Source organism: Crotalus tigris, unplaced genomic scaffold (assembly GCF_016545835.1).
Source record: "Crotalus tigris isolate CLP2741 ecotype Arizona unplaced genomic scaffold, ASM1654583v1 scf7180000024281.4978605, whole genome shotgun sequence".
Taxonomy (NCBI): domain Eukaryota; kingdom Metazoa; phylum Chordata; class Lepidosauria; order Squamata; family Viperidae; genus Crotalus; species Crotalus tigris.
Window position 1 is genome coordinate 733,537 of NW_024100453.1, and position 12,429 is coordinate 745,965.

Genomic DNA, 12,429 nt, shown 5'->3' on the forward strand with positions numbered 1-12,429 from the left:
GATCATGTGGCTATGGACATGTTACAACGATTGTAAGTATTAAAAATGATCATCAGTCAGTCATTAAACAAATTTTGGTAACTTGAGGACTACCTGTAATTGCTGTTTTAAAATTGTAAAAATGTTGGTACCTGGTAATAAAAAATAAATAAAATGAGGAAAACACACCTTGCAAAGTTGCAGACTTTTGTAATTCTTCATCAATAGAATTTCTATTATAATGAAGCATTCAACTGTTAATTAATCAGATGGAGTAATAAGTCATTCCAAGTAGAGTTGCATACCATACTCACTGCTCTCTTTATGTGAGTGATGGTAGAGAATAATTCACAGAGCTAACTGTTTTCTCTTTTTCCTCCTTTCTACTTGTCTTCTAAAGAAAATATATGCCTTGCTTGCTGATACTAAGCTGACATCATCTCACTTTTACATTTAAAAATCTAAGTGATCAACTATTCATATAACACCATTTTGTTATCAATGGTCCCTCTCTCTTCTAAATATTTGCTAGTTCATACTGCTTGCTGAAATAAGACTTAATTGTAATTAATGGTGGGTTTTCATTTTGTGTTGACTATTTTGAAACACAGCTGCTCCTTATTTAACAACTGTCTCATTTAGCAACCAATTTAAACTTTGAAGTATATTATAATCTAACAAGCATTTTAAAAGTGAAATACACAAGAAAAACACAAGAAAATATAATAAGAGCTGCCAATAGAGCAGTGGTACCGTTTGGAGTCCATGCCGAGCCCGTACCGTTCCTTGCTGATAGAAATGAGGGGCCAGTTCCAATAACCAAGCAGATTTAATAGCTGTAACATCTCGCATGTAATACTTTGAAGTCTGTATAACTTCATTGTACACTACCCTAAAGATAAATGATAAAATAAAAATAAACAATATAGTGTATGACACCTGAGCTCATTAATGAGTTAATTATCTTCCAATATTTTACCCTTAGCATAACTTCTTGATAAGACGTGGCATGGCATAAGATTCAAGACACACTTTGGCCAGATTAGAATCTTAACTGCAGACAAGCATAAAGCCGCATGAACAACAAACAGGTGAGTTTTCATTACAATGCAAAGATTTTATGGACTTTTATATATTTTCATTTAAATTCAAGGCTTTTTCCTCCCACTCATTTATGCCTCAAAGTCTGGTGGTTGTCTTACTACAATAGGTTTCCCCAAATTTAGGAAAGAGAACAACAGTTTGAAAATATTATAAACATAGAACGTCTACACAATCTTCCTTGCTCAGACAAAATATTAGCCAATTTCTTCATGATCAAAGGAGAGCTAGCAAGAGGATCAAGAAAAGTCCATCCTAACAAACTCTTCAATAACCTAATCCTTTTTGCCTTTCAATAAATCTGGTTAAAGAAAATTCTGTGGGAATTCTGCTTTTTGATAATCTGCTAAGAATCTAAAATATGTTTATCTTTATATCATCTCTACCCTGGAGACCATTGGCTTCCACCTCATGAGCCCCATACCATACATAGTTCATTATAAAGAACACCCATTAAGAAAACATTTAAATGCTTTCCCATTATTATTCCATAAGAAATTATATCATGTAGACAGTAAGCCTCAATATGAACATCTTTAATTAACATGCTATTAATTAACATACACATTCCCACTTGAGATAGAAGAGATTTAGAGTATTTGAACTGTCAGCTTTATATCTCAGTATACCTAGAAAGAGTTCAAAGAAAATACAATACACACAGAAATATCTCTGAAGAACTATATTATCTAATTATGACTTTGCATAGGAATTAGTAACACTCATATTTGCTTGTTAGATTGATCCAAGTTATTTCTCTCCATCCAGACCTTCAGACACTGAGCTAGGATTTTGATGGCATCATCAAGTTGGACCTGGATCAAGATGTATAACTGGGCATAACTGGCATACTGGTAATATCTGACCCCATCCAATGGATGACCACATCCAATGTTTCATGTAGATGTTAAGCAGAAGAGGATAAAGCATTGAATTCTGCTTTAGTGAGACCAGATATAGAGAAAGGAGAATCACTGTAAAACAATAACAGTAACTCCTACCCAACCCTCAAATCCAGACCAAATTCTGTAAGTCAACAATACTGAAAGCTATTGAGAGATCAGGAATCATTATAAACACACCAAATAATCAGCAAATATGATTAAATATAATGTATGCCTTCCATGAAGGCAAACTTCTAACATCTTCTAGCAGTCAATGCAAACAATTCCAAAAGCAATCACTATGAAGTCTATAGTCAAAAATCAATGAGTAGTATTGGACAGCATTCACTCAAAATGAAATCATTCCATTTTGCTTCTTGTAAACTAATATATCTTCTAAATTACAATCTTTCAAATCTAATATTGGCTCTCCATAAATTACAATATCAAAACCATAGAAATAAAAAACTTAACTTACCAACGAGGAGGCTTCTCTGCATACAGCACTGAAGTGGGATGGATATAAAGTTCATGATCATCGCGAATAGTCCTTCAAATAACATTATTTCAGAAATATAATATTTATCAAAGCAACATGTCAATGTTTATGTACATTACAATACAAGACATTATCAATTTCCTCAAATACTGGTATGATCAGCACGTTACTAATCAGCAACATTTCAGTTTTTCCAGCCTTCTATTGAATATTTTGAAATCTCCTGTTCATTTTTCAAATGAAGATTTTGTCAAGAAAAACATCTCTTCCCAACCTAATTGGATTTAGTTCAAATGAATTCACTATCAAGATGACCAGTTTGCCAAAATGGAGCAAGCATACTAGAGACCAATTATTCCAATTGATGGCTATCAAAAAGAATTTTATGAACTCAAATATATCATGTATGTAGTATATTTTATTGAGTATTATCTTGAACAAACTTCTTCAGTTCAATCGTGACTAGCCTTTGCTTCATTGGCTAGCTAAATGAAAACAGTAGTATTTCTATTGGTTTTGGAAGAATTTGCTAGAATGAATACTTTGTGCTTATATCTTTTTGTAACTGCTTACTTTTTAATCACCGCACTCTGTGTTTTATATTAACTGTTTGATGCCAACCATATGCTGGGTAAAAATACATTTACCTGTAACACCCAGTAGAATGAAATCTGGCTGCATTAGCAAAAAATCCAGAAACAATACATCTTAGAACAGGGTCTGGATCACCTATAAGAAGGAGATGGATTTGTCATTTTACAGTGAGCATGTATCAGAGATAGGTATCTTGGCATCCTTCAGATATTCTGACTTTAAAATCATAGCAACCAAGCATGGGATTACTGGAGCTGCCCCCCAAAATATACAGAGAGGCAAGGTTATCTTTTTCAATAAACCTGAAAGGATCAAATTAAAAAAGAAAAATAATAGCCAATAATTACAAATTAATGGTGGAAGAAAGAAAAAGTAAGTTCTTCTCAGAAATACATATTCCTGACACAAATATGAGTTATAAGAGACAATGCCTATAAATAAAGAAATGAGTACTATTACACGCTAAAGTTAAACAAAACAGAAAAATTCCATTCTGCAGATCAAACATTAAAAGTACCCAGGAAACACTACAGTAGGCAGTTCATACCTTCACTAGATTTTTTTGGCACTTTAAACTTGACAAGAAGTTTTTTCAGCTGCTCCCTTACAATTGTGGCTCTAACAAGACCTTTATAATTCAGAAAGTGTTCCTGACACCACTGAGAACTTTTGTTGTGCTACAAATAAAAAGGAAAAGATGAATCACACTAACAAAATTTCTATCACAAAGTGTTAGTTAACACTTACTTCATATGCAATTTTCTGATTTCCTTAATGTCATGAGAATGAGAATGAAAATATACACAAATTTCCCCACTCTACACCACACTACAATCTCAAAACCTTATAATCTTTTTTAAAAATAAAAGCAGTGCAATTTGAAAAATAGATTTTACTATTTTGCTAACTCAAATAATAAAAGGCTTTAAACCCACTTGATATCCTTTTTGTAAATCTCACAAGCTGAAACTTATTATTAGTTTATCTGCATCTTAAATCTTAATTTCCACCGAGAAAACTATTGCACATGGCAGAATTCTTCAATAAAAACATTAACACTCACAAACAGACATACTTGGAAGATAAGTACAGTAAATATGCTCCCAGTTACACAACACGTAATTATAAAGAGTAAGAATCTCAGCTTTAATTTTAAATATTACATGTTCCTATATCTTGCTGTAAAAGAGATAATTGTTAAAGAAATATGTCTACTAAACACACAGCATGCTGTTAAATCTCTAAAATCACAATACTTTGGGGTTCTCAGTTATCTGTGCTGAGCTTCTTGCCTTCATTACAACTAAAATGGACTTTACAAGCTTTAGAAAACGCATCCAATTATTGCAAATGATATTTTGGTATATACTGACATCAGTTGGAATCATGGCTGGAAAAACCCAAAGATCATTTTGTACATTAGTTTAGCTGCTTACTTTTATAAAAGCTTCATAGACATTAAGCATCGTGAGATGGTCACCCTCCTCAACAGCAAATTTTCTATGTTCTCTAATCTGAAAAGGAGAACCCTTTTATATAGCAAACAACAGGAGCAGGAATAATTTTCTGCTAATTTTCAAGAACAGTACAATCCTAATAGGTTAAATCTGCACTTAAACAAAGTTTCAACTAACCCACGAACACAATAGTCATTTGTTCAAACGGTATTTCAATAGGTATAAGTACTCAGAAGTAAAAGCATATCAAAAACTACATCATTAAAACACAAGTCACACGTAATGTTTTTCATTACATAGTTAATAAGGAAGCACAAAATATGAATGAAAACAAGGTAGAGAAGTGTACAAGTGAATGCAAGCAGTCTAGAAGTGTTTCAGAGTTATGTCAGTGGGTATAGACCAGCACTTACAGCTTGAACTTTTTGGTTTGGAGGAACTGTGAAGATATTTTGGATTTGCATCATGGATGCAATGCTCAGAATCTCTTGGGAGCAACCAAAATTTCCTGCAAAATGATTTAAGGAAAAATGGGGTGGAGAAAAGAAAATTCATTGTCATGGAACAATTTTTCATTTGTTACACCTTTCCAATTAAAACAGCTATAATAGAATTATATCTGCTATACTGCTTTCTCCCTATGCCCAGCTCATTTTCATAACCCAGATGTTAGATGTAGATTATGCATCTACATCTAATAATACAGCAAATTATTTTTATTTTTAATTATAAATGCACATTAAACATTTTAATTACAAATTAAGAGGAATTAACAGTACAATTTATAATAGAACATATTACCTGATTCCAGGAGCATCTTTGCAAACATGGGATTTAAAGGGAACTCTGCTATTCTAATTCCCAGAGGTTCAGTGAGACGACAATATTTATCCAGTCCTGCAGGAGAAAAAAATCAATGAATCAGAATGTAAATACTGGTAATTCAGTATACCTTAAATGTAAAATGTTAAGAGTATAGAAAGACGTTATTGGCTACATTATTTTCCAGAACTAAAACCATATTCCTGGAAACTTTGCATTATATGAGTTGCTATATATTTAGCCTACCATTCTTATAATAAAAATGTAATCAATTATAAAGGTTGAAATCTACATATCCTTTTTTTACAGAGTAATACAGTATCTCCTATTATATTTATGGTCTGATATCTTAAAAGAATTTCTTAACAATAACCTCGTTGTATAAAATGTACTGCATTTTTATAATTATAATTTTGACTTTTCAGACCTGCTCTAAAGATAGAAGCACATATACAGAATATATAAATATTACTATTATAAGTTCAAAATCCATATGAAAAATGCAATGACAGCCAGAGAATTCTTCTAAAGTGCATTAAGTTATCAGTAAACAAATTTTGCAGCTTACTAAAGATTTCATCAATCTTTCTAAATACCGTATATGCCGGCGTATTAGGCGACCCGGCGTATAAGACGACCCCTGTCTTTAGAGCCGGGCCGCATTCCTAGAACGTCGGCTTATATGCCGGAAACTACCAGTATTTCCGGCATATAAGACGACTCGGCGTATAAGACGACCCCCGTCTTTGGTGCCGATTTCAGCGCTCGCGAAAGTCGTCTTAGACGCCAGCATTTACGGTACTATAAGCTATTCATTGGAAAGATGTTTTTCTGTGCATAACTAAGCCTTTATGAAAGTACCTATTTTCAAAGCCAAGGAATGAGAGCCCACTCACAGCAGAGTTCAGATGCCATCACAAAAACAGAAAGCCAAGAATACAAAAGGTTCAGTAAGATTTTAGTATCAAATCCGAAAACATAAATGCACCACTGATAATCAAGCAAAGAGCAGCCCTTTGAGCCAACTGAGCCAAATGAATAGGGGTTGCAATTGCTATGGAAGAATAGGTTGAATTTCTGCACGAAAGTTCCATTTCTTCTTTTACAATACCAATTTTATTACTCATATAGTTTATGTAAAGTAGTGTTTCTCAATCTCAGCAACTTTAAGATGGGTGGACTTCAACTCCCAGAATTTCCCAACCTGCATGCTGGGGAATTCTGGAAGTTAGTCCATTCATCTTAAAGTTGCTGAGATTGAAAAATACTGAAATAAAGTAATTTAAATTCCCAGAATCTGTTATCATAGCATATTTTACTTCAATTTATTCCAGGCAATTTGTTCTGTTTTCAGCCATCTTTTATTTTAGTTCCCTGAACCTACTGATTAACAATCAATACATAAATATATAAAAATGAGATTAATTGACCAAATGTATTACTCCTATAAATGATGGATACCATTCATTTGCAAAAAATGAACAAGAAGCTCCACAATGCAGATTACACTAACTAAAAGCCATAAATATTCAACTCAACATTTGGTCTGGAAAAAAAAAAGAACAATTTACAGATCTTACAAAAATTTTGGCATACATTTGACACAGAACAAGTAAATCTTCAGAGCGCTCTGCATTAAAGGCAAAAATGTTTTTGTTCTTCTAACTCTGGTACATTAAAAGCAATTGGTTAATTGATAAATAGTACATAGGTGTAAAGGCAGTAATGTGCATATCTTTCACCCCCTCTAGAATTAAAAACAAACAAAGATACCATCTTACCTCCTAAGGCATACAACAACTCCAGAGCTTGCACCATTGATTGAGCTGGTGGAGGCTAGAGAAAAAAACAGTACTATAATTTGCTCTATTTGTTATAGAAAGATATTTTCAATTTAGAAACCTGCCTTTCTAGGAATTTGAGAAGGAATCAGTAGTCTCCTATTGTAATCTACTTGGCTTCAAAAAGATTGACACAGATTAAAGAAGAGTTCACTTTGCGATTTATAAGACAATATTTGGGAGAAGAGCCATGTCTTGGATCTGTGCTGGGAGGCTATTTTAAAGAGCTAATTCAGCCATTGTGAAGTCCTTCTTCCAACTTCCCACCAAATAACAACATTTAAGAGAGAAGAGCATGCTCACCCTATATAACCTAGACATGCAAATATCTTCAGGAAGAATCGGTCCCAAAAATAACCTGTCCCTGTGCTATATAGGGCTTTAAAAGTGATACAGAACCTTGAATTGCACCTGGATAACAATTGGAAGCCAGTGCAACTGACACAGCATTGATGTAACTTGGGTGAACTGTGGGGTACCCAAAACTGTGTGTGCCACTGCATTCTCGATCAGTTGCAGCTTCTGGATGGTCTTCAATGGCAGCCCCATGTTGAGAGCATTGGAGCAATCCAAACAGGAAGTGATTAAGGCATGAGTGATTATGAACAAGGCCTCCCAATCCAGGAATGGCCTATTAGTGTACAAAATAAATTTATGCAAAGGCCCTCCTGACCATGGCTGCCACTATGGCTTCCAGCAGGAGTCAGGCATCCAGGAAGATACCTATGCTAGATGACTTTATGAAATAAGTGAAACTATCACCAACCACTGATGCCATTTGTTCACTCAAGCCTCTTTAATATCTAGAGAACCCAGCTGAAGCTTTGAAAGCATTCAGATAAGCAAACATTTATAAAATCTGAAGAGAAATGTTTTTTCATAGAACTCAAAATATGTGTCTACTTACCTTCACATAATTTTGAATCCTGTTTAATGCAACCAACCTTGTAACCGTGCAAGTTTCTCTGTTTGTAGAGCACTGCACCGAATACAAAAGAACTGGACATAGCTATGCTGGAGGCAAGGTTTTTGTGCAAACCTCACTGTGGTTATACTTGTATATGTAGTTTGAAGCAAAGTAATATTAAACTAACATATGAAAAGCATGAAATGAAAACAGCTTTTGGGATCTAGCCTGTTTTTGATTCATATAGTAACACATTGCAAAGTAAGTTGAGTGGCTGATCCAAAGGCCCTCAGTGAGCTTGATTGTGGGTCTTTATGGCCCAAGTCTAACATCCTTATTACTTTACATCACTCATTTTCATACTGTGCTATAGTTAGGGTTTACCATAATCCTTAGAGATACAGGTAGTCCTCGACTTACAACAGTTCTCTTAGTGACCATTCAAAATTATAACGGCATTGAAAAAGTGACTTATGACCATTTTTCACACTTATGACCACTGCAGCATCCCCATGGTCGTGTGATTTACATTTGGATGCTTGACAACTGACTTATATTCATGATGGTTGCAGTGTCCCAAGGTCATGTGATCACCTTTTGCGATCTTCTGACAAGCAAAGTCAATGTGGAAACAAGGTTCACTTCACAACTGGGTTACTAATTTAACAATGGCAGTGATTCACTTGACAAATGTGGCAAGAAAAGTCATAAAAAGGGGCAAAACTCATTTAAATTTCTCACTGAGCAATATAAATTTTGGGCTCAATTGTGGTCATACATTGAGGACTACCTATACTATAAAAAGATAGCAGATCCTGTTTCTCATGATAATATGATAAATATGAAAGATTAAATAAGGTTCTTTTACTTACCGACAGGAAGGGAAACCTAAGCACATTGTCAATTCCTAATGCTTTAAGCTGTAATATAACTGGTGCCAGGTTACTGCGTTGCATTTCAGGAATGGTGGACTGTGGCAACTTCTCAAAGTCTTCCTCTATGGAGAAAGTAAAGTTCTTTGTGATTAAGTTTTAAACATGAATCCTGTCCCATTATAAGATTCCACAACTCAATAACACATATTAAGTTCAAGTGTTCCAACTGAAAACAAAGCTGTGCAAATCTTTTAAAAGTTGTGCTTTAGAATGCACAGAAACACATACAAAGCAGCTCCTGCAGGTTTTTTTTTTTTTTTTTGACAAGAAATGGTTTGCCACTGCCTAGGGCTGAGAGTGAGTGACTGGTTCAAGATCACACAACTGACTTTGTGCCTAAAGCAGCACTAGAACTCGGATTCTCCCAGTTTCTTGCCTGATGCCTTAACTACTGCACCAAATTGGCTCTCAAGGAAGATTTATCTGGCTACAAAGAAATGTTTCCCTGAAGCATTCTATAGTACAAACTCTTGTGCAGCATTATGAAGATATGAAGGACTTCAGGAGAAGGAAATTACAGGAAAATCTGCTTCCATAACATACTGAGGAACATAGTAAGGAAGAAAGATTAAAAATGAACCATAAAATTCTATTTTGGGGTGGAAAGGGGGATTATCAACAAAATTCCCTCTTACAGAATTGTGAAATATTTTTTAACCGTCTGCATAAGGAACAGTTTATTAAGTTTATTTTTTACTTATAAAATCTTCTCACAGACAATGGAGCTGAATTTATTATTACAATTCTAAGTTACAGAGCTCAATTGTGAAACTATTGACAATAGATTAAAAACTCCACTAATAGGCGCTCGACACCTGTGTAAAGTCTGTAACATTTTCCCGAGCGATTCCGACCAGCACGACCAGCTCTCTGATTAGCCGAGGCCTTCGAGATTGGGACAACCACAAGACATTCAATGGCTGTTTTGGGATTATATGCACGAAGCTTCACAAAGCCACAGTCAACAACAAATGAAATGCCATTGATTGTGATAGAGGTTTCTGCAATGTTAGTAGCCACTATCACCTGAAAAGACCAAAATAAAAATTAGTCCCTACCTAATAAACAACCAGGTAAGCTTGAGAAAATAACAACTGTGGCTTTTTGAAAAAGATGCCCTAACACAACTGGAAATGTAAGAAATGCTTATTATTTAAGGTATGTAACAGCAATAGCCATTTCAAAATACTGAAAACTTTTCAGTAAAGCATTATTTTGTACATTAAATCTGTAGAAACTGCAGATTAGGAATGGACTTCTAAAGACAAAATTAGAGCCCACCGTCAGTAGATAAATTTTCCAGAATAAATAGCCTAACAGTTAGATGAAAAGCCACACTTCTACTTTCTTTCTTAAAAAATAAAATTAAGAACAACTGTTCTTTCATCTGACATTGAACAGGAAAGTGCGTAATTAAGTAGGTTAAAATGGGGGGAGAGAGCAAGAAAAAGGGACTGATGCAGAAGAAAGGGTCACATTCTTAACAATATACCATTATAGCCAATCTATTTGGTTTGCATTCAGCATTTGTAAAATTATGGTCTGGAATGTCCCAGCATGATACAAAGTATAATAGTCTCTATATTTTTCAAGGGTAATATAAAGCATCTCTATGCATATCGTATCCTAATAAATTAAGTATGAAAAGATGGGTACTACAGAGAGAGAGAGAGAGAGAGAGAGAGAGAGAGAGAGAGAGCGCAACCTTACCCAGCTTGGCACCTTCCAATGTACTGATACTGGAATATTCTATAATTTCTGTCCAGAATGCTTATGCTGAAAATACTGAGAGGTGCAGCCTCAATACAAGCACCAGGCTTGGCAATGCTACTTAGGAACAATAAGTACATTACTTTACCTTTCTCACATTATGAGACATCCTTTCAAAAATTTTCATCTGCTCAGTAGCAGGCAATCCAGCGTACATAGGAAGAATGCGCAAGTGCTTCTTCATGCCTGTGCGAGCGATGATTCGAGCTTGTTCTATCAACATAGAAACAACTGTTTCTACTTCTTCCTAGAAAAGCAGTTGAGTGATTGACAGATTAAATTATATTTATTGTACCTTAAAGAGCATATCATGGGGCTGAAATATTCTTAAAGGAGACATCTAATATTATTAAAAAAACATCATTAAAAAAAATTCCCTGTTCATGATCTTAAAAAGGCCAGTTAATTGTGTTAATAGGATGTCAAATATCAAAGTAATTTTCTTCCAATATGCCACAATACTTTGTAGTCCAATAGTACAGAGAACAGAATGGGAACATTCATACTAGAGTCTTGTTACAACTATAAATTATCTGGCTGTTTTTAGAGGACTTCATACAAAACAGATAACAGAAAAGGAAGTATAAATTAAGGCCACACTTGGAATACTGCATCCAGTTTTGGTCACCGCAATGTAAAAAAGATGTTGAGACTCTAGAAAGAATGCAAAGAAGAGCAACAAAGATGATTAGGGGAATGGAGGCTAAAACATATAAGGAACAGTTGCTGGAATTGGGTATGTCTAGTTTAATGAAGAGAAGGACGAGGGGGGACATGATAGCAGTGTTTCTTTTCATTTTTAGTTTAAATATAAATTTCCTGCAAATTTCAGAAGTTGAATGGAAAGTGTATATTTGTGGCCTTCAAAATTAGGTAAACTTTCTTTTTCAGGCTTCTTTCGATTTTTGCCACCTTTTTTTAGATGTGCACAAATGTTTCAGTAGATGGCTGTCAAGACAAATATTCCAATTACTTGAATACTATGTCTTCTTTTTTATTCTCATTTATCAGAAAAATAGTTCACAGAGGTAGAATATGTCTTATCTCTTATTTTTCATCTCATTTCAAATTATGATTTCTGGTCTTTTGCATAAAACAATCCCCAAATTTTCATTTATTTAATACATCATACATACTTCAGGACATTTTAATAGTGCTATTCTATTCTTCAGTAATAAATGCATGTCACTAACATGTGAAAACAGTTGCTAGGGCTTATTCCATCTATTAAAAGAGTGGACAACTTCATGAACTTCACAAATGAAGTTTGTGAAGAGTGCTACCTTTTTGTAGCAACAATTTCTGTAGCCACCCATCTCGGACAAGTGATTCTGGGTAACAAGCAATTATAAAAAATTCATGCACAAACCATTCTGTGCATAAAACAGCTGGTTTCTGGTATTGAATTGGCACACATATTTCTTGTACTTTGTTCCACACACAGATTTAAATAAGGTTGAGGGAGAGTTTGGGGAAATGCCAAAGACATGTGCAAATAAGAGTACCGTAAATGCCGGCGTACAAGGCGACCCGGCGTATAAGACGACCCCCGTCTTTATAGCCGGGCCGCATTCCTAGAATGTCGTCTTATACGCCGGAAACTACCAGTATTTCCGGCGTATAAGACGACTCGGCGTATA

At 34.7% G+C, this 12,429-nt stretch overlaps 1 protein-coding gene across 5 annotated transcripts in view; it reads right to left on the minus strand.

Moving 5' to 3' along the window:
• Positions 1–12,429, minus strand: part of DHX35 (DEAH-box helicase 35) — a 37,838-nt gene that overhangs the window by 2,491 nt on the left and 22,918 nt on the right. For 2 of the 5 annotated variants that reach the window (XM_039323674.1, XM_039323678.1), the window contains 11 exons: positions 10,878–11,036; positions 9,835–10,045; positions 8,957–9,081; positions 7,118–7,172; positions 5,316–5,411; positions 4,928–5,022; positions 4,494–4,571; positions 3,605–3,734; positions 3,111–3,192; positions 2,443–2,514; positions 733–871 (listed from right to left, as the gene is read on the minus strand). In XM_039323674.1, coding sequence (XP_039179608.1) covers positions 733–871; positions 2,443–2,514; positions 3,111–3,192; positions 3,605–3,734; positions 4,494–4,571; positions 4,928–5,022; positions 5,316–5,411; positions 7,118–7,172; positions 8,957–9,081; positions 9,835–10,045; positions 10,878–11,036 — 1,242 coding nt within the window. The remainder of the gene's footprint in view (positions 1–732; positions 872–2,442; positions 2,515–3,110; positions 3,193–3,604; positions 3,735–4,493; positions 4,572–4,927; positions 5,023–5,315; positions 5,412–7,117; positions 7,173–8,956; positions 9,082–9,834; positions 10,046–10,877; positions 11,037–12,429) is intronic. The other 3 variants (XM_039323679.1, XM_039323675.1, XM_039323677.1) reach the window with 2 other exon arrangements.